This window comes from Seriola dumerili, unplaced genomic scaffold, assembly GCF_002260705.1.
Source record: "Seriola dumerili isolate Sdu_G_001 unplaced genomic scaffold, Sdu_1.0 BDQW01000088.1, whole genome shotgun sequence".
In the NCBI taxonomy this organism is placed as follows: domain Eukaryota; kingdom Metazoa; phylum Chordata; class Actinopteri; order Carangiformes; family Carangidae; genus Seriola; species Seriola dumerili.
In genome coordinates this window covers 1,104,223-1,131,984 of record NW_019174343.1, presented here as the reverse complement: position 1 = coordinate 1,131,984, position 27,762 = coordinate 1,104,223, and the positions used below count along the sequence as shown (strand labels likewise).

Here is a 27,762-nt window from a genome sequence, read left to right as displayed (position 1 = left end):
ACAGGACGCCAATAATATGTAAGTATCATTTTGTAGTTGTTCGAGGTAAATTTAAAAAGTACAATATTACATCTGAATTGTAGCATCGTTGAGCATGTCATCATGGGGCCTCCCTGTTTTAGTTCACAGTAGAGTGTTTGAATTTACAATTTTCCCAGTCGACCGGAACGCAGCACACCCTCGTTCTTTTTATCCTGCGGCCGCCATTTTGCTTTAGTCTGAGTCCGGCTGCAGCAGACAACGAAGAGGGACGGGGTTTTTCCTACATTACACAACTTTTATAATCTTTTAAAACCTGAAACTGGTAATTAACACCACATACTTTGCTTACATAACACATTTAGCGGTTACATTGTAGTGTTATAATATAAAAGTATAAATAAACAGCCGTCTTAACATTGAGCTAACGCTAACGATAAGGTCGCGAGAAATTGGTGGTTCAAGCAGGCCTCTGTTCTTTTAGCATAAGCTAAAATAACCTGAAACTGTACGAGCATAGTATGATAATAAAACGTCATATATAGTGTTACAGCTTACGGATAACAGAAACAAAATAGCCATCTTAACTAAAAATCCAAAGTCACTTTATCGCTCAACATTATTTAGCTATTATTTAGCTAATGTTTGCCGAGTATTAGCTTTCCATCACTGCTGGCAGTCGCTCGTAGGTCGTCCCAGCTAGCTTTGGGCTACTTTTTTTTTTATTAATCAACAGTAAGTATATGATTGTTTTCTTGACCTTCTTGGTTTTTAATCCTTGACCATCCGTATCTTGAACCGACACAGAAATTGTAACTTGTGTTATTTGGACGTTAAGAACCGTCTATTGTAGTTTATAATATATTTTACCCGAAACATACGGTAATACTATCTACAATAGAGGTTGTGGCCCCAGGAAAGTAGACTATTTGTTTTACTTGTAATGAGTTAGTGAGTTTGTGAGTCATTGTTTTTCTTTTTTATTTCAGTGTAAGTCTATTTTCTAACTTTAGAGTGATTTTTCCCTGTTACTTAAGATGGACGGCAGACTTGGTCCTCAAGCTGATCGTCATTGTCGAGCAAGGGCCTCTGTGTCTGGAGTAAATGAACAATCCAACCGGCGTAAAGTCCGGAAAAATGCAAATTTAGTTGTTTTTTTCCCTGGATTAGATACGTGAAACAGATAAACATGCGTTGATAATGAAGCCTAGTGACAGTGAGTCCAGCCACTGACATGAATCCCTACTATAACCAAAGTCCAGTTTGCCCTGGAGTCAGTATTGGAAGCATATTTGTGTCGTGATGCTGTACCTCTGTGTGGAATGTCCAATTGTCTCATTTGTACTTGTGCACAAATGTCTGTGTCTTAATAACCCCCTTTTCAGTTCCCTGGGCAGTGTTTTTGATTGGTTTGTAGGTTTAAAATCATCCTCTTGGCCCTTTGTGGGGATCCCTGGATATGGATAGCCCCCCCATGAGAATACATTGGCAGAAGATTTTTTTTTCTCTTCAGCATTGGTAATCAACAGCTCAAAATCTCTCGAAGCTTGAGTTTCCTGCCCATTTTTTCTACTGCCATCACCCTAGTGTCACCAAGTGTGCAAAATACCACCAAGCCCAAGAAGAAGCTGAGGATTTTTTCCCCACCCACCCACAATTCTCCTCTTTTTGCCACATCAGTTTAAGCATTTTTGGATCTATTTTTTCTTTTCTGGCTTTTTATGTTCCCCTGTTTATTTCTTTCATTAGTTACATCAGTTAATAAAAAAAAAAATCCCCAAAGGACTTTATTGCACACACCATCAGTTGTATTTAGCTGTCTGGCGGAGATAAAGATGTCTCAGAGAAGGAGAATGTCGTAGGAAGACAAGTGTCTCTGGGCGACCCACCCCCCTTTTCCTCTTATCTCACGGATCAAGTGTTCCTTCAGGACTCCATACCACCAAGGAGACACCCTACCAGCACTGCTCTCCAGAGGGAGACAACTTCTCAGCCACCTCAGGTAAAGGTGGCACCAAACTAAACACTGCTTAACAGCCTGGAAGCACAGACTAAATTTCTAGTGTATTTAGTTCAAAGAAAAACCATCACTGATTCATCAATGGGTGGCATAATTATTTGTATTACACATTTTCTTGTTTTATTTCTTTGTTTACATTTCATTCCAGACATTATTTCTCATTCACTGGCCATTTCTCAGTTGAGTCTTATGTAGTCAAATCATCCTCTATCAAAGTTTTTACTATCTACAGCATATCTAAAGCATAATATTGTAAAGCTGCACTGGTGCTGTGTGTGATCAAACAAATAGACCTTAGGTCACATTGAGTACATGGACATTTGTCCACAGCATCATGGTTGACTAGCATTAAAATTTACACAAGATCAGTTTCACCCGAAGTACACTGCTGCCTTAAAATGAAAGCACTCCCTATTGTTTAATCATTGTTTATATATGAGACTTTTGCACTGATGATTGTATTCAAAGCACAGAAATATCTCATTCTTTTTATTAGATTACTACAAGACACATTAATAAAACAGGTACAGCAGGTTCTCTTATCCTTATGTAAAATGATACAGTTTGTACTTAATTTGAGTATTAATCCCAAATGTTCGAGCAGGAGCATGTTGTCATATCAGCCTCTTCTGCTAATAGCTGTATGTGTGCAGACATGTTCATAGTGAACATGTTTATAAAACACAGTTTCTCTTTCTGATGTTTTGCTCTGCTCTGTGTTGTCAGGGAGAGTCCTGTTGATCCTGAAGAGAACCATCTGCTGGGTTTAAAGTTCATAGCCTCATCACCTCCGCCACTCAAGACGCCTACCAGCATTACCATGACCAACCATGGAGACGACTGCTACTTCTTTTACTATTCCACGTGCACTAAAGTAAGAAAAGTCCGAGCACAAAGCTCACACATACATGTATAATTTTACTGGATGGAAAGTGACTGGTGACCTGAGGGAAGAGTATTAATGGTTCTCATTTATCCTGCAGGGAGACAGCTGCCCATTCAGACACTGTGAGGCAGCCATGGGCAATGAAACAGTCTGCAACCTGTGGCAGGAAGGACGCTGCTTTCGAACTATTTGCAAGTTTCGCCACATGGAGATCACAGTAAGCAGAAGTTAAACATTAGTTTTAAACTGCACGAAGCTCAGAAACCTCCTTCAGGCTGTGTGTATATTGAATGGCCATTATCAAAGGGTCGAAAAAGTCCCCCTGTAAACCTGGTCCTGAAGCTCCACTCCTGCCTCTGGAGCTGTCGGGAGGAACGCTTAACATACTGTAAAGGCAATTGAACAACAAGTCTGTCAGTACACATTACAGTTCATAAGAGACTTACATTATGTTGATTTGGAGTACAGTATAATCACGTCAAGCTCCTTTTGTTTAACTAGCTTTATAAAATGTAGATGCATGGCATGAAGAAAAGGCTTTTCCTCCAGACGGTCAGAGATAATAACTCTATCATTTCAGTGGAAAGTCAGGACTGTACCATGTGTTTAGGCCACAGTCTTCACTCTGTTCAGTCATCATACCATGTTTTGCTAATAGACATTAAAATGATCAATGTGCAAGAGTGAAAATAGAAATTTAGATCGTGAAAAATACTGAGAATTTAATTTTTTTGGCCCTCCTTTGAATTCAGTTGTGCTGGTGCCTGCGTGTATTAGGGAAAATATTATGGACATAGATGTGATTGATGTGTGATCAGCCCATCTCCACCATGCATGATTTTACATTTTGTTTATCATTTGCATCAAAACAGAAAAACCGAAAGGAGATTCCTTGTTACTGGGAGAACCAGCCGGCCGGCTGCCAAAAGCCACACTGTGCCTTCCTCCATGAAAAGGCCCGCTACATCGATGGCATCTTCTTCCCCCCTGATAAAGGTGAGTGGGCTTCCTTCACACAAAACATTAAAAATGTAGAGTTTAAGACCATTTTCTTCCACCTGTGAAAGGCTGTAACGATAATCGTAATTCTTCCAGGTCTGAACAAGAATGAGGATCAGCCACTTGAGGAGCCCGCCCCCCCACCAGCTGCCCCTCTCCCCACTGCAGCTAATCCTCAGCTCAGAGGAGTCATTAAGACGGAGACCCAGGAGCCAGTACCAAGCCCCACCCACCCACCAGTGGTGATCAATCCAGCAGATGATGATGAGGATGAAGATGGTGAGCTGGACTTTCTCTCTTTTCATAGTTTGAAGATTTTTACCTCAGATTGACAGATTTTTCCCTGTGGTCTTTACCACTTTTGTCTTTCTGTGTCCAGACCAGTTCTCAGAGGAGGGAGAGGATGGCAAGGTCGGCCCTTCTCCTAGAAAGCTGCCTAAATTAGGTGAGACTGGAGACAGACACAAAAACACAATTTGTCATAATTTATGGCCAAAGCTTTAATACTCCAAATTCTGGGCGACCTTTATGGATCGACTGTGTTGTTTGATGGGATGTTAATGTTGTGTGGCAGATAATTCACTGAATTTCGGAGTGAGCACCCTGGAGGAGATCCGGCTAAGGAAGGCCCTGAAGGCCAGCATGAAGAGAGCTGGTTACCCCATCCAGAGTGCTGACACCTCGGCCAATGGAGAAAAAGAAAACATCCAGTCCTTTTTCCGGCCAGCCACCTATGAGGCCAGAGAGGGTAAAAAAATCAAGAACTTCTGAGGGGCTGAATTTCAGGGAGTTGGATAAAGAAGTCTTTGTCTTTCCTACCAGATTCTGCTTATTGACTCATTTCATATTATGTTTTTGGCCTGATGATAGTCTGGTTTTGTGTCAATTGGTGAATTTGCCCAAAAATGATACTTCTACCCACAGTATGTATGACATTTCTAAATAAATGTCAGTGCCTGAAAGTTTCCATGCTAGATAAACTGCTGTTGCTGTTTATATCAATAGAATTCCATTGTTTGGGAAACACAATAAGTGGAATATAGATATAGTAGGGGTGGGCGATATGGCAAAAATATCATATCACGATTTTTTAAAAATAAAATCACGATTACGATTTTATCACGATCTTAAATTGGAAAAAGGAAAACAGACAATTTAGACCAAAGAACCTTTCTTAACAGATTTTATTTCAAATAGTCGCAGTTTTGCCTGCATGTGCAAACAACGTAAAGTTTAAGGTAAACAACAACAACATTCTGGTTCGTTGTGTTACCAACCGACGTGCGAACGATTTCTGTGCAAACTTTGCAAATTACATTTGCTTGCGCTTGATCAGTTGCGGAAAATCCAAACCAATCCCATATAATGGAGGTGGAATTTTTTTATCGACCAACTCCGTTTGGCTTTCAGCCATCGCTCTCCATGTGCTACCGCTACACACACAAACAAGGAGGCGGGTACGAAAGCGCGTCACTGCCCGTAATTCGCTATGATTGGTCGGTCAGGTTGACGACGTCAATACGTCTGGTGCGTCGGTGCATCAGCATAGAACTGCAATTTATAGAATGTGCTCTAGACGATCCCACGATCTCTGCAGTTTGAAAGATCGTCTTCACGTTGTAATCCTTCACGATCTAATATCGTCATATCGCCCACCCCTAAGATATAGATAAATTGGACATAATAATTGGCACTGAAATGTCTCGCTCATGGTGGTTTGCTCTGACGAAACATCAAGATATCTGGGCTGTATTTTCCCCGCCTGAAAACAGAAAATGAATGTTAATGTCAAACTGATATTTGAAAAATTTCAAATACGGATTCTAACCATTGTTTTCACTCTTAAGAGAGCAGTAAAATCATCATTGTCCTGTTCTAACCCGTATGTGGTTTGTGTTTTAACCCAGGCTCACTTGTCTTTGAAGAAACTGGGAGACCAAGAGGCAGTGTGGCTGAAAGGCTCGGGAGGAAGATGCCCGTCACTGGTAAATTTGCACTACTGTTACACCTCAACGTTACTTAAAATATTTTGAGCTTATCAACAGATTCCAGCTGCCACTGCTAGTGTTAAAGATGGTGACTTATTATCGCTGCAGATGAAAAAAGTGGAGAAGGTGTCATGCTGAAAAGGAGCCTGGCTGAGCGTCTGGGCAGAGTTGTGGATGAGGAAGAGCCCCCCTGTCAGAAAAGTGAGTACTGTGAAATATCAAAACCATTCAGAGGAATTCACTGTGCATTACCTGCAGCCCTGTACTGTGCTTGTGTATTACTCATTACTAGAATGAATTTTTTTATATTTTAACTGTTTCTCTCTTCTGCTTTTTTAGCTTTGAAACCTGTTAAGGATAGACTTGGATTGCCTGCTGCTCTAGTTGCTCCCACTAACCCAGGTAAGAAGTCTGAAGAAGACCTTGACTTTGTCTGGAAAGAATAATCATGCACATTGAGTAAAACTTACCCAACTTTCCCAACAGCTGAGAGCAACATGGAGTCCAAGAAAGCAGCAGAGCAGATCCACATCAAAACACTGGAGGAGATCAGACAGGAGAAGGCAGCAAAGTCTCAGTCCCGAAGCCAGAACGATGGCCCTTCAGAGGTGCATCCAGAAAGCACCAAAACCATCACTACCAAAGCCACAAGGGGTGCTAAGCGAGCCATCAAAGTCAGAGATGACTCGGTTGGCCACGTCAAAACATTCTCTGAGATCCTTCGAGCCAAGAAGAAAAGGGAGGAGGAGCAGCAGGAGCAGAAGCCCAGCCCTAAGAAGGCACAGCACTCTGTCGAGAAAGCTACAGACAAGAGCCAAGCAGAGCCAAACACAATGGGACCTGATCCTGAGGTCACTAATGCAGGGGAGGTTAGAGTAAAGACCCTGGAGGAGATCCGTAGGGAGAAGGCAGCACGGATACAGGCTCAACAGGCCCTGGAGTCTGAAAACAAGAAGAGCTCCGATACTGAGGAGAATGGTGCTAAGAAGCCCCGCCTACTGCGCATCAACAAGCTGGCTTTCCAAAGTAAGACAGCAGCATTATTGATGCAATTCCTGTGTTTTAACACAGCAGAGTTGTTGTTAGGTCGACTGTAAATGTCTGTCAGAATAAATTAGATTTTGAATTTGCTAATCATCATTTTCAATCCATGTAGAGTTTAAAACATGAGTTTCTGTCAGCAGGTAACGTCACGACAGAGAAGAAAACTCAACCTGCTGCTCCCGGGGTAAGGAACTGCAGTATTGGCTGCTGTTGCTTGTTCTCCTGTTGACAGTACATAATCGTAACTTCATGTCTGTGTCTGTCTAGCCTGGCCCAGCCACTAATAACAACGTCAAGGTCAAGACCTTCGAGGAGATCATGCGTGAGAAACGCCTTCGCAAACAGGAAATGGAGGAGCAGGATAAAACCTCCGCTGAAGCAGAGCCGCCTCAGAGGGGGGTCATGAAGAGAAAGGCTCCTGCTAAAGACGGTTTCACATCATCAGGCTCTTCATCACCTTCCTCCACCACTCCGACCCCTGACACTACCCCTTCCACCCAAAAGCTCCCTCTTCGTAAACTGGTTAAATCCAAGGCTGCGTCACCTCTGAACAACGCTGCTCCTGCTGGTACAACAGTTGCTGCTGTTCCAGCTGTGACCTCAGTACCTGTGAAGCAGAGCTCTTCTCCACAGGGAGGTGAGACTGAGTCCAACTCACAGAGCCCCAGCAGCTCCAGGGAGGCCTCTGACAAAACCACAAGAAACTCTGCACTGTCACCAGCCAAGCAGTCCAGAGCAGCTCCTCAGGGTTCCACCGCAGATAAAACACTGAACAATCAGAAGAAGTCCCCAGAACACACTACAGACACCAAAGGTACCCCCCCTCTAATGCTGTCATACAGTCTCATTCTGAAACTCACATTAGGTAGTCAGGTCAGCAGGGAATACTTCAGACTCGATTCATACCGTACCAGTATGTGGACATGCACTTGAGTGACTTTATTATCGGCATCATGCAGCTGGCTGTCATGTACATTAGAAACCTAGTTTTTATTTTTTGTGTTATGGGATTAATAAAGACCTGTAGCTGCATGTCTATGATTCAAACAGGGTTTCTTTGAAAGTGTGTATCAAGTCCTTAGCATGGAAAACATCAAGTGCTCATTCTTTTCATTCCAGAGCCTCAAAACTTTGCTTCCTTTACAGTGAGGCCCAAACTGAATGTGAAGCCATCTGTCATGAAGCCTGCGGTTCAGGTGAAACCAGGTCAGAAGAGGAGGGGGGCGGAGCGATCTGCCGTGGCTGCTGTGAAACCTCTGAACAGCTCCTCCACAGACCGGGAGGAGCAACTGCAGGAGAGAGTGTGCAGAGACGGACAGGTAGGCCGGACACACTGGTGGTGACCTTCACTCCTTTGTGTATGTTGCATGTATCATCACATTTTATTTATACATTTCATATTGATATTTTGTGTTAAATAATTTAATACACTCTTCATTCTGTTTGTACTCCTGTGTTTTTACCCTGCTCTCTGATGTCTCTGATCCCTTTTATAATCTACCTGCAGTTAATTATTTTATCCTAGATACAACGAAAAGAACAGCAAAGCATGATGGGGAATCTGAACAGTCTAGTGCTGTTAATAATCAGTGGCTTTTGTTGTCAGGTGTTCCTGTCCGCCAGTGCAGAGGCTCAGCTGAGCTCTGCTGTTCCCCACAGTCCCAGCCCCCTGCTGGACTCAGGCACCAGCTCCAGTCCACTGAGAGAGGAGCTTCAGACTGTCCCCGTCTTCAAACAGAGTTTGAGCCAGGAACCCAACCCGTCCATCATTGCTGCCACTTCCAGAGAGGCCTGTGCAGTTCCCCAAAGGTGAAGGTCCACAGAGTTTATAACATGAACACTGACTTTACAAAGGAGATATCTGAAAGCCAGTGTGGAGAGTGATGTATGAACTTGTGGCAAACTTAAAACATTTTAATTGTGTTATATATATATATATATATATATATATAATTCTGTGGAGAAAGACAAACAGGATATCACAAAAATATCGTATTGTTTGGTTGACTACAGTGTAAACTTAAATTTTGTGAGGAGGGTGAATTTGAGTCCAAATATCGTTTCTTAAACAGAACGTACTGATGTAGGTCATTGTTTAATGGTTTCATAAGACTTCAGAAACATACAAGAACTTCATCTCTCATTAGTCCATTAATATTGTATTTATTGTGTTTTCACAGCTATTTAATATCTATAAATACTCTTAACTTTGTCCATCACTAAGTAAACAACAAGCCTCTTTGTTTGTGTCAGCCCCGTCCTGAAGAGCCCCACCCAGCCAAAGACACGGAGGCAGAGTACAGGCGTGTCCCGCACCACCTCCAGCTCCAGTGCTGCTGCTTCCACCTCAGCTGTGGACGACTTCGAGGAGCTGATGAATGAGTTCACCGATGACCATTTGGAGGAGGATGTGGACCCTGGCATCGGAGAGGACGACCTGCTGCAGGAACTATCAGAGATGATTGACAGCTGAGGGCTCCATCGAGCACAATCAAAACCCTGCCCCATTTCTCACCCACAACCTTGTCCTGTCATTGTGTATTTAGGAGAAGTGAAGACCATCATCCAGTACCTAACATGGAGTGTTTCAAAGACATTTCTTCTTTAAAGTTGAACTTGTTTTAAGCTTTTTGTTCTTTCTCTTATAGACAATCCTTTTTCATTTTCCTGCCCATATGATCATCTTATGGCCCAGGGGTTACTCTGCAGGGCTTTGATTTTCTTCATCATGTCTGTGCTTCATCAGTTTCCAAAATGTCCACACCCTGAGAAAAAATGAAAAAGGCTCTCTGTCTGGTCAAGAGTTCCTGGATAATGTTAAATGCTGGGAATGATGAAAGCCTCATTTTAGAGAGAAGTTGTATTTGTATACTGAGTATGCAAAGGGAATAGCAAGCTGAATATAGAAATAATGAATACTGCTGCACTCAACAGTAGCCTGCCTCCAATACTTGTGTTCTGGTTTTTAAATTCACGAGTGAAGGAGATGAGTTCCCAGATTATGTAATTTAAATGTTTTACTTTAATGATGGAAAATTCCAAAATCCATCCATCACGTTAATGTGAGGATCATCTTCTCCATCAGGGACATGTGGTTCATAGAGTTTAAACTCAGATCTTCAGAGTGCACCTTCTGCCTGTGACTGTCCCACCCTGAGTCGTTTTTATAATGTTTGACTGAAATGTGTATTTTTTAACCAGTTCTTTTATTCAGTGGACAAACTTTAAGACACCTAGTCTGGGACAAATGTTACATCACTCTCTGGTCTTTGTTAATGAACACCTCAGGGACTGTTTCTGATATTTGTACTACGATTATCAACACTGTATTCATTTCAACAATGCTGTCTTTGGTTGTTTCTTTTTGTGTATGTTCACATCAATGTGGTGAGAAAAATTTGTTTTCTCATCTTACTGTGTTTGCTCTGTCCTAACCTTTTCCCTGTTTCAAGACGCTTGTACAAAATGCTGTGTAAATAAAAAATGCTTTTAATGACCTGCTGGATCAATCTTTGACTGATAATTTAAAAAATGTCTTCAACATTAGGCATGTACATACAAGAAATTAGTAAGTGGTAGTTTCTGTTTCAACAGCTTTTAATGAACATCACACTTTGTTTTCCTTTATTCAGTGCAAAAAAGACTGATATGAAGGTATGTTAATAAAATTAAATGGGATTTTAACATGGTACAAATCCAGTGGACAGCATATACAGTTTATTCAAACAAACTTAAACAGCTCAAACTGCGGAATCCAGAATGAACATAAAGTTTAATCAACACCTAAAACAGTTCCAACAAAAATTGAGAATTCTAACATTCATGAATCAGGAATTATTGCAGGACTGTTGAATTTGACTGCTTTAGTCTTAGGCAAGACAAAGCAGCCATTCAATGTACTTCACAGGATTAAAAACATTCAGTACAGGCAAGCAAAAAAATTAACTAGTACCATTTAAATCAAGTGAAAATAAAAAGATAAACTGAATACTCCCACATTTAGATGCACAATTAAAACAATTTGAAAGACAATTAAAATGAAGCTTATTTTAAAGCTAAACTACAAGATTTTATCTTTAAGAGTTTTTCTTACTGGGGGGTGTAGGCTGTGTAAAATAAAGTTATTTAGCTTTGACTTTAGGGTGGTTAGAGTCGGGCTTGTCTGATATCTACTGGGGTTATTCCAGGGGTGAATTCCAGACAGCAGGCCTATTTAAGTGTGCTAATCCTGAGTTTAGGAAAACTTCTAAGTTTGTTGTTCCAGAAAATAGTAGTTACTGGATATAACTCTTTACCCTTGAGGCTCCGCTTCAGTACCCTGGATCAGACCTTTGGACTCACTGTCTAATCAGGAGGTAGCGACCCCCCACTGCTGTCCCCTATAAAACCCACTGCTTGTCTCCCTTGGGAATTCAGTAATTTATCCCAAAAAGGGAATCAGCTGTGTCTGCAGCTAGAGGGCTATGCACAAACTCATAGAACTGGAGTTACATCCACATACATACTCCACCCTCTAATGAGTTAACACTAAAGGCGAAGGCCATTAGGGATTGAAGTTCTCCCTGCCGTGACTCCTAAAGGGCAGCAACTGACTGGATGAGAGAAAAAAAACCTCCTGGTTGTTGTCTGCCTCCTCCACTCAGACTAGTTTCAGGTCACCTCCCTGTTTATCCAGAGTCATAGAAAATATCAACCATTTGTGTGAAATTTTGTGAAGTCTTGAGTAATGGCTAAAAAATGTTTTGTGAGGTCACACTAACCTTGACCTTTGACCTTTGGACCACCAAAGTCTAATCAGTTCATCCTTGAGACATAGTGAACGTTTGTGCCAAATTTGAAGAAGTTCCGTCAAGGCGTTACAGAGATATTGTGTCCATGAGAATGAGCAAGACAGACAACCTAAAAACAATATGTCTGCTGCTGTGTCACCAGCGTGGAGGAATAAAAACCAGGCCAAGTCCCAAAGCTCAGGTACCACTCACCTAAGGATCCTGAAGACACATATCTGCATTATGGGAGCACTATGGTCTCATAGGCCCTGCTGACTGCATCTCAAACACTGAGAAGACTGTGAAGCTCCTTGCTATAGCAAACACACAGCTGACTGATATTCCTTGGCTTATCCACAGAGCAGTAGAGTACCCACACGGGGCAGGAAACTTGAAGGAGGAAATGAAGACCTTGGTCTTAAAGGATGAGTTATGTTGCACTCCTCTAAGGCCCTTGACCAGTGGATGGCTCCTAGCCATGAACCAGCAACAACCACTGTGGCCAGTCGTAACTGCTGCCATGAACATCTCCAAGGATGTGGTGCAACCTTGCTCCCGCAGAAACTCGAGGACAGCCTGCCGCAGGCTTGGATGTGGGTCGAGTTCCCTGCTCTCTCATCACTTACCAAACACATGTCAGTATGTCCCCTAAGCCCTGGATGTGGAGGGCTCATATGCTGATGGTCCCCAGCATATGATGGGCTCTCAACAAGCAGAGGTGGCAAGCTCTGTCAGGACTTTGTGCCCCCCTGCCTGGTAGCCACCACTGTGGTGGTGTCCAACCTCACCATCACATGATGCAACACTGATGCACCACTCTCAGATAGACAGACAGATTGGTTCCTGCCATGTACCATCGATCACAGCCCTTTCCAGGTGTTTTACAGTTTTTGCCCGTTGCTTGAACACTATAGACCCATGCTTAGACTAAAGTAACACAACTTGAAGCTTTTGTTACCATACCTCAAACACATGTACCCATACCTTAAACAAAAACGCTGCTTTGTACTCTAGTTGCAATTCTGCAACACACTTACTCCTTTATGCAACACACTTAGTCCTGCATACTACACACTATTTCATACATAAGACACTTCGTTCAAAAATGAAATCTCAGGGTGCCATTTGGAAAACACATGTATCCAAAATACAAAACACATCGGGTAATTGCAACCACTCAAATACACACCTGAAGGCACTTACTTGCAAAACTGAACACCAATCAGCCAGCTGCAAAAAGCCCTCAGTTTAGCCATTTCAAGAACTTTGCAAGCATGGATGGAGGGAGAGCGAGAGGCAGAGGTAGAGCAAGAGGACAAGCATGAGGAAGAGGAAGAGGAAGAGGAAGAGGAGGAGGAGGAGGACAAGGTCAAGGTCAAAGAGGCCATGCACGGACCCCTATTTCTGATGATATAAGAGCAACTTTGGTGGACCATGTCATCAACCATGGCCTGACTATGAGGGAAGCTGGGCAGAGAGTCCACCCACATCTAAGCCGCTTCACAGTGGCATCTGTAATAAGAACATTCCGACTGGAAAACAGGTATGTCTTCACCTCTCTACCTTCTACTCTACTCAGATGGTATTTACAGTACTGTACTACAGTATATCACATTACCACATCACGTGTACAGGGTATTGCAGGGTGCTAATGCTCCTTTTGCAGCCAAAATGGTAGTTTTTGTGAAAAATACCTGATTACTTATATTGAGAGTTTCAGTACAGTAGATGATACAGTATATACAGTAAAGTACAGTATATATAGTACTGTAAGAAAAAGAAGCAAACCAATGACAATTTGTGGTTGTATTTCTCTAGAATGACTAGAAGACCTTCTGGAGGAGGACGCCAACGCCTGTTACACAACAGCAAGGAACTTGCCGTTGTGGACCTAGTGAGGGCAGACATTGCATCGTCCTCCACGCTACGACAGAAAGTACTTGCAGACAGGCAAGTGTTAAACATAAACCATGTGAGCATCACACCATCAGACGATTTGGGAAAACAACATCACTGACAGCTACAGGTCCATTGAGAAGGAACAGTGTCAGGGTCAAAGGACTTCGAGTGAATAGTACGGGTAAGTGAACTGTCCTTTACATTTACATACAGTATTGGTGAAATCCAGTAGCAGCATATATGTACATATCAGTACCACATGGATCCATTCGGAGAGCTACACAGGTACCTGTGTGATGGGGTGGGGTTCTGTATGTGTAGCACTGTAGTAATATGTTTTGTTTTTTTTGTTACAGAGAATCTTGGCCATGGATGAGCTGCACAGCCTCATGAATTCGTTTTCATTGATGAAGCTGGATTCGACCTGAGCAAAATAAGACGACGGGGTCGTAATGTAATGGCCAAAGGGCAATTGTGCACGTCCGGGCGAGCACGGGGGAAATCACATTGTGTGCCGCCATAAGCCTTCGAGGGCTTCTGCATCATCATGCAAAAACTAGGTCCACACAATACCCAACTATACTCACATTTCTAGATGCTCTCCATAATAATAGTTGTACAGAACGAACCCAGATCAACCAGGCTTTGTGGTGGTATGGGATAATGTCAGTTTCCATCGGGCTGCTCTGGTCCAGGCCTGGTTCACCAACCACAATCAATTTGAAGTGGTATACTTGCCCCCTTACTCACCATTTTTAAACCCTATAGAGGAATTCTTTTCGGCTTGGAGATGGCGTGTATATGACCGCCAACCACATGCCCGCATGCCTCTTCTGCAGACAATGGATCAGGCCTGTGGCGACATTCAGGTGACAGCAAACCATGGATGGTTTCGACATGCAAGGGGATATTTTCCCCGGTGCCTAGCGGGAGAAGACATTGCTTGCTATGTCAATGAGGTCCTGTGGCCAGACCCCAACAGACAGCAGGATCCATGAGCCCACGTATGCACAATTGCCATGATTTTCTGTGTTTACAGTATAGTGTTTTTTTCTTTTTTTTTTGCTTTATCTGAATTCATGTTACTGCAATGTACAGTGCTGCAATGTACAATACTGAGTAGGCCTATTTACTTTTTTGGTTGTTTGAAAATGTGCCTCCTGAAAATGTGCCTTCTGAATAAACAGTGAAAATCAAAGACTGCAGTGTTTTATATAAAGTAGACTAGTGTGTTCCCCCTGATCTGAAAGTGTATGCATATGATGCAAGTGTGTGTCATTTTGTCATCAGAGTTACATTTTGACAAAGGATTGTTAGGTTTTGATAGCAGAGTTTAGGTTTTGATAGCAGAGTTTCAATTTGACACAGATGTGAATGGTATATTTCCCAGTGTTGTGTCATGTTTACTTGTGTGTAGAGTTTTGGCACAATGAGCGAAGTTTTGCAAAATGTGTTCAAGCAACGGGCAAAAACTGTAACTCATGACACCTGGTTAAGCAGATAGAGAGTTGTTTTACAGTTCTGGTAAATGAATTTGTTTTTTGTAACCATTTTTTTTTTTTTTAAATCTTAGGTAAATTATGAGGAAATCTGAAATGAATTTGCTCTGTATCTCCCCAGGAGCTGTGTGGTCACAGTGGCTATATACTGTATATATAATATATAGAGGACTATATAGTTTGTAACATGAAAAATCACTTTACTCTGTGCTGTTTTTCTTTCTTTTAGCATGAGTGCAATGCATGATGGTCTATATTGCTTGGTCAGTGACCATCTGTTGTACACTACGTTTCACTACTCACCATACAGTGAACTATACAGGGAGTAGAGAGTGATTTCAGACACTTATAGTGAGTTTTGTTTTCAACCCTCCCCCGTGCATTCGCCCACAGTGAGTGGGAGGATTTACATTTTATGCATATGATTAATTAAATGAATACATTTATGATGAAGGTGTTTCTGAGATACTGAATTCATTGAAATGGGAAGTTCGTCATCATACATCATACATCCATAGAGGCAGTCTGCACAGGTAGCAGCTCCTCCTCCACCTGCCCAGGAAGGAGGGTAGACACATCTCTCTTGTGGCCCTTTCTTTTACAGTATTCTCAAGTGTATGGTTCTCAATAAAACAGAGAGAAAGTGTTGCTCCAGCAGGGGTACCACTTTACAATAAGACTACCCTTATGAAGGATTTATAAATGGTTTATAATTAGTTTATCAATTGAGTTGTTAACACTATTAATCATAAATAAACAATTATAAATAAGTTATAACACATTTTTCACACATTGATGTAGGCTCACTATTTGGCAAGATCAAGTTAATGCTTACTACTCAGTAATCTTACTAATGAGTAACTACCATTTATAACTGGTAAAAGGAGCCTTATAGTGAAGTGTAAAACACATCACCATTTATTAATGAATGACCAGTTATAAATATTTGTAACTCATTAATAAATGATGATGTGTTTTAGTCGTTTACCAGTTATAAATGTTTGTAAGTGATAAATAAATGGTTGTAAAAATGAGAAGAAGAAACATAAAGATGATGGAGGGAGAATCACAGAGATGTGAACAGTGGGACAAAGAATGGGTGAACAGTTCACCAGGTAAACGAAGGTCACCACCTGTGTTCTAGCTGGAATGCTAAAGTGCTAAAGAAGAGAGCAACCAGCAGAAAGCATCTCCATGTTAATCTGCACTGAGCAGAACAATGTGATCAACAGCTGTGATTAGAATGAGGACGGCTGCTGATACATGTCAAGGTAAACAACACTTCCAAGGCCTCAGAGAATGAATCTGCTCATTTGATATGATCATGTGATCTGTTATAATTTCATCTGCCAGAAGAAACTTTCTGAGCATTAAGATGCCAATGGTGGTTCATCGATAGTAACTGAACAAACGTGATGAAGCAGCAGGTACAAATGCTGATGATGGAGAAAACAAAGAAAGCTCAGTAACTAATGAGATATGAGGCTGAACAGCACAGAGAAATGTGGACTCACTATTTGGCAAGTAACAGGTCTATCTAATGTGTTATAACACATATAAATGATTTATAAAGTGTTAACAAGCTAATTAATAAGATATATATGTTATAAACCATTCATAAATCCTTTATAAGGGGCGTCTGATGGTAAAGTGGTACCATAGATTTAATTTCATGTGTCAACAGACTGATGTGAACGTGTGTCTGGCCTGGAAATGCTTTAAAACAACATGTTTCTGTGAGTAAACTGTGTGTAGAGGTAAAAGTCTGACATATTGAAGGTAGCATGTTCATATACAAAGGTACAAATATACACATAGACAATGAAATAATAAAAGAAAAGACCATGACAAACCAAAAAAAGTCACATTTCACATGTTACAAAGCCAGAGTTTGTGTTATATGCAGCATATTATATTCATTCAACAGTTTTAAGGTCTTCTGAGCTTTTTGGTTTTTAACATCAGAACATCATCAAGTTTTGCTATATTGTTTAAGTTAATTAACAAAGAGCAGGGAAGTTGGCTTGGTTCTTGATAATTTTTTCTTATGAATATGGAATTTTCCAAAAAAACAAAAAAACAGATGGGAAATACTCTCTTTTTCTAGGCCACGGAAATCCCAGTTGTAATCAATATCCAGTTTGAATCTTTCTGACACGTGTTAAACCAGATAAATTCTATGTCATATCTTGAAAGACACCTCTTTACATTAATTATTGATACAGTATTTATTACAAATTCTCCATGCTTTTTCCTCTGTATACCACTAAATAGGTAAGACCAAATACATTGAGATGATGGGACGGTAACATAACTAAGAGTAATCCCAATACTTTTCTTAGAGCGCTTAGCTTTCAGGATATTAGTTTAACCAATATAAATACTTCCCACCCAGTTTTCAAAATTAAAAGGTAGGTTTACAGCCACTATCAAGCCATGTGTGACAGAAAACAGTCTTATTTTTATATTGGATCTTTATTGTTCCATATGAGATAGGCTATCTGTGTTTTTAAGCTAGTAAGCTGCTAGTAACCAAGCTGTCAGTGCTTGTTGATGAAAAGCTCTCTGACGCTACAGGAAGTAGACTGTGTCTGAGCTGACGTCATCTTTCTATTCTCCGCCCCTGCAGTCAGCAGCAGGTCACGTTGACCATCAGGTCAGATCACACCAGCTGGTAAAACAACCCACCTCTGTGACTCTGCGGTGCAGTGTAGTCTCCCGCCCAGCAGGTGGCGTCCCTGTGAGACTGACGGGACGCAGACGCCGGCTTCCTTGTGTTTCCAGGTTAGTGGATGTAAACAGGAGGACGTTCCCCTGTGGAGACAACATGAGCAGACTTGAGCTGCTGAACGTGTTTCTCAACGACAGGCTGACGGCGGCCGCTGAGGAGATTTTCCGCGCCGTAAAAGACGCGGTGGTGGAGTACCAGAGTGAGATCCTACGCTCCAAGCAGGAGAACGAGCGGCTCAAGCGGCTCCTCAACGTAGCCGTGCAGCGTCTGCTGCTGCAGCCAGGTGAGGACTGAGCTGCCACATCCCATTCTAATGTGTATATATATACATATTTATATATATATAATATGTGTGTGTGTATATCACATTTATTATCACATTTAAATGGAGCTTTGATCCTGGTGCAGTTAGTGTTGTGTAAGTGACACTCAGCCAGTATCACATATTACACATCATTTCTTCTGAAAGCTGACATCACAGCAGTAAAGCAACACAGCGTCAAAGAGACAACTATTAGAATGGAATTACTAATTATAATAATTATTATGATAAAAATAAAATGAAATGTATATAATGGATCCAGTGGTTCCTCTGATGGTCACATATGGATGAAAATGTTTAGGGCCCAGCTGTGATTCAGTGTAATTTATCTTTGTCCATGTAATTAATGGTGTTGTGAAATTAGAAGCAAATTACAAATACACTCTTCCAACATTATATATAGAATTATTATATATATATCAATCATGTCAAATATCAGTGTTATGTCAATGTTGTGATATTTATTTTGTTCAATCACCCCGTACTTGATTACAGATTTTAAGTGAGTGAGGTCAGATTTGAATTAGGTTCTGAATATAATATTTGGGCAACAGAACACATATATTAACAGGTTAGAATTGCTTCTTATGAATAAATATGCAAATATCTTGCCGTAGTCTGTAGGAATAGAGACCTACTGAGGCTGGGCTTCAAATAAGCAACATTTAGATTTTGGGAATCCAATTGAATTTAAACATTATTTTCTTATATTTCTGATATTATGATCAATTAAATATTTCTTTCCAACATAGACTGACAAATACACAAACATCATGTGATCTTATCAGCAGTAGGAGGGACCTTATGGCTCTGTTAGTGGTGGAGACCAACACATTTTAATGGAGTTTTAACACAACATGTTTCCTTCCTGTCATTCATCTCTCATAAACTAAAAAGAAAAATGAGAAAAGTGAAAAGAGCAGCTGAATCATGTAAAAGCACAAATAGAAAAATAAAAAAAACACAAATACAAAGTAAAGTTGTTTCACCTGAGGAAAAAGAATCAGGTAGTTGGTGGAAACTGAACATTTTTGGTCTGGCGGAATGATGTCAAAACAAAAACAGTTGTAACGGGTTGAAATGGGTTCTTCCCTGGTTCAGGACTCATCCCTGAACCAGGCTCATCGCAGATCGGTTCAGTACTTTTTGTGTAATCCTAATGACAAGCAAACAGAGGAGTGGAAACATGGACTCCTAATTATAGTTTGGTAAAGACTTCCACCCACTGTCAGAATGACATGACTTTAGTCATACAACGTCAACACATCTGAGAGGTTCACACAGTAGAGATGCCCTGATCATATTTTTATATCAATCGATATCAATACCAATCATCAGTGAGTAAGATGAGACAGAGATACTGATCATTTTTTTGTGTTTTGTAGCAGCAGGTATCCTACAGTAAGAACAACTGAATTACACAATGTAATAATTCATTATTTACATGTGTTAATTTATGTGAATTAACACAATTATTAACAGACTGGCAAAAAATATTAAGCCTATTTCATACGATAAACAGTGCAAATAGTCTAATGAATAAGAGGCAATATGTCTCAGAACAGAGACTCAGTTTCATTATGCAAACTGAAGAATAATGGGATTTTTTGGTGTCATGCGTTGCCGGTGGTGTGTGTTCTATCAGTCTCACACTTTGTAAAAGGTCCACACGGCCGACATGTGGCCTGTGAACAAGGTTGGAGGCGGGGCTACACCACAGAGCACACAGAGTAACCCTAACCCACCCGAGTATTAACTAATATCTGTTCTAAGGTGGTCGTGACTAGAATCATTAATTCACATCTACTAATCACGTATTTTTAATGAAAATATCATGATCGTTGTCTGATCAATTGGGGCATCCCTATTACACAGAAATCTTGCAGTATAAATATTAATTCATCAAAGGGTGAGGTTGTCTTGTATGTATGATTCCTGGTCAGCAAGGCAAGATTACATCAGCAGATTTTAGTTGAGACAGAGACAGTTTTGTTGATACTGTAAAGAATAAAAAGTATGTAGATCAGGTCGAGACAACCACTGAAGAGACAGTGTTTTCATTGAGAGCATGACTATGATGTTGGTCACCTTTCAGAGCTTCACTCTGTCCAGCCCAGAGAGGATGGCCAGTCCTGTGAGTCTGAGTGGAGAGGCAGTGTGGAGCTGCTGCCTCAAGTTAAAGAAGAACCAAAACTCACAAACATTCAGACTGAGTGTTCACATGAAGGAAGAGACTCAGAGGAAGGAAACTGTAGTCATGTGGAGCCAGATCAAAGGTCACATCGTCCACCAGCCAAGACTGCTTGCAGCAGACTGAGCGTCTCCCCACCTCCACTCTCATCCCAGGAGATTAAGGCAGAGAGCAGCAGAGAGGACGACAGCTCAGCATCCTCTCTGTATGTTCATTCACACTGTAGAGCAGCTCACAGTGATTCTGGTGCCAGTCCTGCAAAGACTCACAGGACTCAGAAACCAGACCAGCAGATGAAAGGGCTGACCCGCTCAAACGGAAAACCGAGCGCACACATACTGCAGATCAAGAACGTGAGATCCCTGAAGCCTCCACTGCCTCGCTCCACTCACCCGAGCCAGAGCATCCAGAGGTGGCACAGCTGTAAGGAGTGCGGGAAGGGCTTCAGCTTCGCCTGCCAGCTTGAGGTCCACATGCGCTGGCACACCAAGGAGAAGCCGTACAGCTGCACAGTGTGCAGGAAGAGCTTCACCACCGTCAGCATGCTCAAGAGGCACCACCGCATCCACACCGGGGAGAAGCCCTTCCGCTGCCACGTCTGTGGGAAATGTTTCAACCAGTCAGCTCACCTCAACACCCACTTCAGGCTCCACACCAGAGAGAGGGCCGTCTGGAGCCGAGCGCCACACTGCAAGTGAACGACAGCCTTCAGACTAACAGGAAGTTCATCTGTCAACTGTGAAACGCTTGAGATGTCAGGTTCAGACTGTACAATAATGGTGTTTGATTGTGTGTCTTATTGTTGTGCAATAAAGCGCAGTATATGAGTCATTCTGACCTATTGATTGTGTTCGTGCAACATTTCACTCATCAGTTTCAGAGCTAAGCTGCATTGACATGGTGATGTCACAGCTTTAAGAGTCCACAGGAGCAGACATATGATGAACACAGGGTGGAAGTGGTTTGGAAACACACCCAAAACCGTCAACTCCAGGTGGCCCTGACACACCTGGCTCCTGACGTACAACAACCGACTGCAGACCTTTTTGCACAGCACCTTGTCATAGCAGAAAAAGCATAGGTATAATCAATCAGTCAATCACTCAATCAATCAATCAATCATTAGAATCAATAGCTGACAGGAAACCAGTGTTAGGACTTTAAAACAGGTGTGATGTGTTCTCTCCCTCTGGTTGGTTTATATTGTTTTTGGGTTGAACAGAAAGGAGAGTATTGCAGTAAAGTCTGCTGGATATGAAATCATGCATCAGTTTTTCTGTGTTACTCAGAGACCAATATCATTAATGATGGCTCTTGCAGTAAGGTGGTCCAATTAGTAATTACAGTGAGCCAGCATCCAGAGCACCAGAGCTGGAACTTCACAACTAGGAAGAAAATATCCAAAAAACACACGCAAAACACTTTTTAGGCATTACTCAAGACTTCACAGCAATTATGACAGAATTTCACACAAATTGTTAGGTGGTGGAGGTAGGTGGAGGTGATTCTAGTTACTCTTATTCTAATCATCCTTCTTTGTTGCAGACCAGCCTCAAGACTAAACCACCCTGCAGTTCAGTGTGTGTACAGTACTGAATGAGGGTGATGGGAATTACATGGTTGCACTGAATTATGATAAAGGTATAAATAGTCACAACCAGTGCAACTAAAGTATAGTCATGGAGTCGTCAATCAAGTACTTCTGCACCAATGAGGGCTAATTAAGAATAGGTGAAAACACCTATCTGAATGGAGCATAGGTGTGTCAGAAAACAGCTGTACCCAGTTACATTAATATTAATAATGGCTGTCATACAATCATGTGTTCAAGTTCCTTTCCCACAGCTTTTTGTCATAGCAGACAAAGTACAGGTACAGCACAGGTGTAATCTACTGGAAAAAAATATAAATGCAACACTTGTTTTTACTTCTCTTTATCATGAGATGATCTATAAACACAAAAGACACACACACACACACACACACACACACACACACACACACACACACACACACAGCACTTTTCTGATTTATCACATCAGGCTTGTCACGTCAGACATAGCAAACGTTACAGGAAACCAGTTCATTTTGGGAGGGTGACTGTAGATACTGTACAAGCCAATTAACGTACTCTGCATATTAGTTTGTTAGATCAAGTTGGCATTCTGATTGGATTGTTTCTACCACTTCCACTCCACACTGTGTGGTACACACAATGATAATTATAAATCTTTTCAGATACTCTGACCTGTTGTAGCTGGAAAAACACAGGTGATCCAAGCTTCATTAGTGACAGTGAGCCTGCATGCACAATACCAGGAGCCTGGGATGAACTAACTAAATGCTGAAACTGTGATAGACCATACACGGTGTTCATCACAGGAGAAAAACCAATGACAGTCAACTCCTCCACTGTCAGTCATCACCTGTCAGTGTCCTAACGATGGAGACGTTAGATAAAGATGAGGCAGAAGATTCTTCACCAGAGACCATGCTCTGATCTGAGGTCTGTGTTTGAAGGTTTAGAAATAAATAAAGATTCATTTAGTTTGAAATGTTTGCTGTGTTTACCACGACCAGACTTCATCACTGCCTACAAACCTCTGCCGTCCAAATTGAGAAAGCACATCGATGTAACATTTATTTAATTACAGATAAACTTGTAGTAGTTGCTGTTATTATGCTGTGGTTGGTCAAATTATGACTTATGTCCATGTCTTGAGTCTTTGTATCATATCTTACACTGTTTATTCTACAGGTTCTACAGACAGTCAGTCAGCCAGTCAGCCAGTCAGTCAGTCAGTAGGTTGTTTCAGAGTCATTAGGAAATGTAAATGTGGAACAATAAAACAATGTGTTGATATAAAAAAGGTACTTTTGAATACTTCTGTATTTTTAAAAACAAGTACTCCAGTACTTTAACTCAAGTAAAAATGTGACTGAACAACTTTCCCTTGTATTGGAGGAATATTTGACCAGGAGGATCTGTACTGTGACTCCAATGATGGAGCAGTGGACTCTGTCACCTCTGACTGTGATACGCAACCAAACGTAAAATCCTATGTGCTGAGTCTGTGCCTCCTTTGAGTTGTTTTGGTTTTCGATTGGACCTAATAAATTGTTCTGTTGGCCACAAGATGACAGGATCAACTTACAGTTTCTGCATCCATTGAGTTTAAATATAGCAGCTCAGTATATGATGTTTATTTGTTTATAGATGTAACTATGTCCTTGACTATACAGTCCAGACTGTTGGTGGGACCTGAAAGCTGCTCGTTGTCCTTATAGATTATTCTTATATATTCTTCATTAATGTTTACTGTCCATTATGTTGTTCTATTCTGTCTGTCCCTCCTATGCTCATCTTCCTAAGGTTTCTTCCATTTTTTCCATTAATGGGTTTTTATTTTGGGAAGTGTTTCCTATCTAATTCAAGGATCTAATGACAGTAGGTGTCCTATGCTGTATAGATTGTTAAGCCCTTTAGATAAATATGTGATTTGTGATATCTTGTTATAAATAAATAAACTTTGACTTGACTGAAAGTATTTGGGCAGTTACACATTTTTGTTCTTCAGGCTCAGTACATTTGTCATGTTTTTGAATGGCAGACACCTTTTGTTAGTTTTGTTTTGGACTTTTGGCACTTCCTGTTTTATTTTGTAATTTGGTTCCTTGTGTGTCTCAGTGTTTTGGCTTCCTGTCTTGGTCTTGTTTCTGTGTAGTGATTGTTTGCCCCGCCCTAATGTGTTTCACCTGTGTGCAATCACCTTGCCTCCTGTGTCTATATAGTCTTTGTGCTCCTCTTTGTCTGTGTTGGTTCGTCAGTTTTGTTCTGGGTTTGTTCATGTCACGTTCACGTTTTCTAAATAAACCTGTCTGAACTGTTCTCCCATGTGTTGGCTGCATTTGGGTCCTACTTACCCCTCAAACCCTTGACAGAACGAACCAACCGAAGAAATGGACCCAGCGGCCTACGCCGGCCTCATGGCTTTTTTGAGAGTGCATCCATCCTGTCAGCAGTTACCTTCATCAGTCTTCAGGCCTCTTTGTACGCTGGCGGATCCTTTTTCGGACTCTGACCTGGAGGACCCTGACGAGTCCCCTTTCTGGGGAACTCGTCTGGCTGTCTTCAGGGGATTTCGTGGAGGCCACGGAAGGCGAGGTAATCAGGGCTCCCATCGCCATGGGGAGGCTCGGCCTTGGCCCCAGCCCCAGGTTCCTCGCTTCCAGCCCAAGCCAAGGTCCAGGGTCCCCAGCTTCCAGCCCAAGCCCCAGCTACCCCGGTCTCCAGCTCCTCGTTTCCTGCCGGCGGTCCGGCCGAATCCTGTCCCTCCTGTCCTGTCGGCGGTCCAGCTGACTCCTGACTCTGGTTCCTGGTCAGTGGTCCGGCCGATCCCTGCTCCTCGTTTCCTGTCGGCGGTCCGGCCGATTCCTGTCCCTCCTGTGGTGTCAGCAGCCGCTGCTCCGTGTTCTCCGGCGGCGTCGACAACTACTCCTGTCTTTCCTGTGATGTCAACGGCCGCTGCTCCATGTTCTCCAGCGGTGTCGACGACGGCTACTGGTGTGACGTCACTGCCTCTCCCGGTTCCTGATGTGACGTCACCACCTCTCCTGGCTCCAGCCGTGACGTCACCTCCGCTCGTGGTTCCTGCCAGGGTGCCACCCCCATTGATTCTTGCCCTGACTCAGCCCACGTGGCACTTGGTGTCATTGACTCCTGCCGGGGAGCTGCCTCCGGTGGTCTCTGCCTCCGTGCTGCCTCCGGTGGTCTCTGACTCCGTGCCGCCTCCGGTGGTCCCCTGGTACCAAGTCGGCTCCTGGTCACCCTCCAGAGGGGCAACGCCATCCTCCGGCTCGACCTCCGGAGAGACCCTGTCTTCACCGCCGTACTCCTGCTCGACCTCCAGAGGTGCGATGCCATCCTCTGGCTCGACCTCCGGAAAGACCCCGTCTTCGTCATCATCCTCCTGCTCGCCCTCCAAAGGGGTGACGCCATCCTCCGGCTCGACCTCCGGAGAGACCCTGTCTTTGCCGCCGGCCTCCTGCTCGCCCTCCAGAGGGGCAACGCTATCCTCCGGCTCGACCTCCGGAAAGACCCCGTCTTCGCCGCCGGTCTCCAGAATGGCTCCGTCCGTTTGCCCGACCTCCGGGTTGCCCCACTGAACTGCCAAGCATGTCCATAAGGCCTCCGCCTCGACCCCCTGAGTTGCCCTGTTTTGCCACTGAGCATCAGATGATGCTGTCCACTGGCCCCTGGCTCCCTCCTCCCACCCGAGTTTGTGTTTTGGTTGAGGGTCGTCTGGAATTTGACCCTTAAGGGGGGGGTTCTGTCATGTTTTTGAATGGCAGACACCTTTTGTTAGTTTTGCTTTGGACTTTTGGCACTTCCTGTTTTATTTTGTAATTTGGTTCCTTGTGTGTCTGTGTTTTGGCTTCCTGTCTTAGTCTTGTTTCTGTGTAGTGATTGTTTGCCCCGCCCTAATGTGTTTCACTTGTGTGCAATCACCTTGCCTCCTGTGTCTATATAGTCTTTGTGCTCCCCTTTGTCTGTGTTGGTTCGTGAGTTTTGTTCTGGGTTTGTTCATGTCACGTTCACGGTTTCTAAATAAACCTGTCTGAACTGTTCTCCCATGCGTTGGCTGCATTTGGGTCCTACTTACCCCTCAAACCCTTGACAACATTTAGGTTAAAATAAAATAACTGAGACTACATTAAGGTGCCAGGTCTCAGCTTTAATTGGAGCAGGTTTACATCAATACAGAAAGGCCTGTGTGGGAGATACAGAGCTTTAACAGTGTCAAAGGTTTAGGGGTCCAAAAGTAATTGGACAGATGAACAAAAAATTAAACACAATTATTTAATATTTTATGGAAAATCCTTTGATGTGAATGACACACTGAAGTCAGCAGACTCTTTCTAACTTCCCTGGTGATGCTCTCCCAGAGCTTCACTGCAGCTCTTCCAGCTCTGGTTGTTGTGGGGTCTCTGACTAAGATCATGTGAATGACTCGGCCAGTCGAGGATCTTCCATCTCATCACCATCAGAAGCTCTTTGGTTGCTTTGGCCATATGTTTTAGGTCAGTGTCCTGCTAAATTATGAATCTGAGTTCAAAGATTCACACTGCTGCTCCAGTCGGTTCCACTGGAGCCATAACAGAACCACCATATTCAACAGATACGGAGGTGACTTTAGGTCATGAGCAAACAGGGATTATCCACTGTGTTGATTTGGCTAGGGAGCCTTCGAACCCCCGCCAACTGTGACCCCATCCTGGCTTTGCTTTTTTTCTTTTTTTTTATAATACATTTTTTATAATCAAATCAAATGATCTAATTGAGTGTGTGTGTTGAATCACACAACAAGCAATGAATACAGAGTTACTGTGAAAAATATTTTGATTGGTTTGCTGGCTGAACCTGTATCATAATGATGACATGTCAGGTCAGGTAGTGACTGTGGGAATTTAGCTGCTAAACTGGATAGCCGGTGTGAAAGACACCTCTTAAAACATCATAAAAACAAATGTTGGAGCCGTAAAGAGAAAAAGATTCAGAGAAACGGAAATTCAGAAAAACAAACCATCTATCTAACTGTTATCGGCTAGCTAGCATTAGCAAAAACTCTGGAGAGGGCGATGCTAATGTCGATAGGAGACTGTAACAACAGACATTAATGTTAGTTTAGCTGAGAGCCACAGCCCCTTGACACCCACCTGTTCAACTGCCCCACCCTCAGCTACACCTGAGCCTGACTGAGACATGGACGTGGCAGGTTGTTTACCAGATTAGTAGCCCCACAGGTTATCTACTACTTTTTTTACCTATTGAAACTGGAAGTTACTTTTAGCTAACTGTTTCAAGTGGTTTCAATCAGGTTTCAACATGGATGTATTATAAGAACTGGATACCGGATCAAAAATGGCACCCGTTCATTTCTATAGAATTTGCTCACCTGGTACATACGCCGAAAAAGTTTCTGGCTTCTGGCTTACTTCCATGTTATGCGGCTCACTGAATATGCGCAGTAGTGTCACTCCCTGCGTGCCTTTGGGCTATGAGAACAAGCAAATGGCGTTCTGGATCTTGCGTGTTCATAAATGCTATGCTAGCAGATTTCATGGAAGCGTAATAAGACTTTTACAGGACTTGCTCGGGGCTTGAAATCATCAATTTATACAAATGACAACAGCAACAAACAATGAAGATAATGTTCTGAAAAGTAAGATGGTGTTAAACCTACGATCGTTGATATCACGGAAAATTCGTGTTGATTGACAGTTAATTGTGATGTTAAAGGGAAAATGAGTCATTCAGTTGAAAGCTTTAGAGCTTAAAATCACTTTGGATTCAACACAATAAATCATAATTGGACAAAAATATTTAGTTTGACCTGTTTTTTGAACATTTTTATTAGAAATTGATGCTGCATGT

General features: G+C 42.3%; 2 protein-coding genes across 6 annotated transcripts; both read left to right on the top strand.

The window, feature by feature from the left end:
- Positions 1-224: 224 nt before the first annotated feature.
- On the top strand, positions 225-10,412 carry LOC111221551 (zinc finger CCCH domain-containing protein 11A-like). Of its 5 annotated transcripts, none has more exons than XM_022744995.1 (17): positions 225-304; positions 1,910-1,981; positions 2,726-2,873; positions 2,983-3,102; positions 3,758-3,881; positions 3,981-4,163; positions 4,264-4,329; positions 4,459-4,632; positions 5,792-5,869; positions 5,981-6,073; positions 6,212-6,274; positions 6,359-6,898; positions 7,054-7,100; positions 7,184-7,730; positions 8,063-8,235; positions 8,523-8,725; positions 9,170-10,412. In XM_022744995.1, the coding sequence occupies exons 3-17, from the start codon at positions 2,820-2,822 to the stop codon at positions 9,387-9,389; spliced, it is 2,685 nt and encodes an 894-aa protein (XP_022600716.1). In that variant the 5' UTR covers positions 225-304; positions 1,910-1,981; positions 2,726-2,819; the 3' UTR covers positions 9,390-10,412. The 5 variants fall into 5 exon arrangements, with proteins under 5 accessions (XP_022600716.1, XP_022600715.1, XP_022600714.1 ...); XM_022744994.1 differs by having other exon boundaries at positions 232-714; XM_022744993.1 differs by having other exon boundaries at positions 232-714; positions 1,899-1,981.
- Positions 10,413-17,897: 7,485 nt separating this feature from the next.
- Positions 17,898-21,152, top strand: LOC111221555 (zinc finger protein 45-like). The gene is made up of 2 exons (XM_022744999.1): positions 17,898-18,097; positions 20,232-21,152. The coding sequence occupies exons 1-2, from the start codon at positions 17,911-17,913 to the stop codon at positions 21,023-21,025; spliced, it is 981 nt and encodes a 326-aa protein (XP_022600720.1). The 5' UTR covers positions 17,898-17,910; the 3' UTR covers positions 21,026-21,152.
- Positions 21,153-27,762: the final 6,610 nt, after the last annotated feature.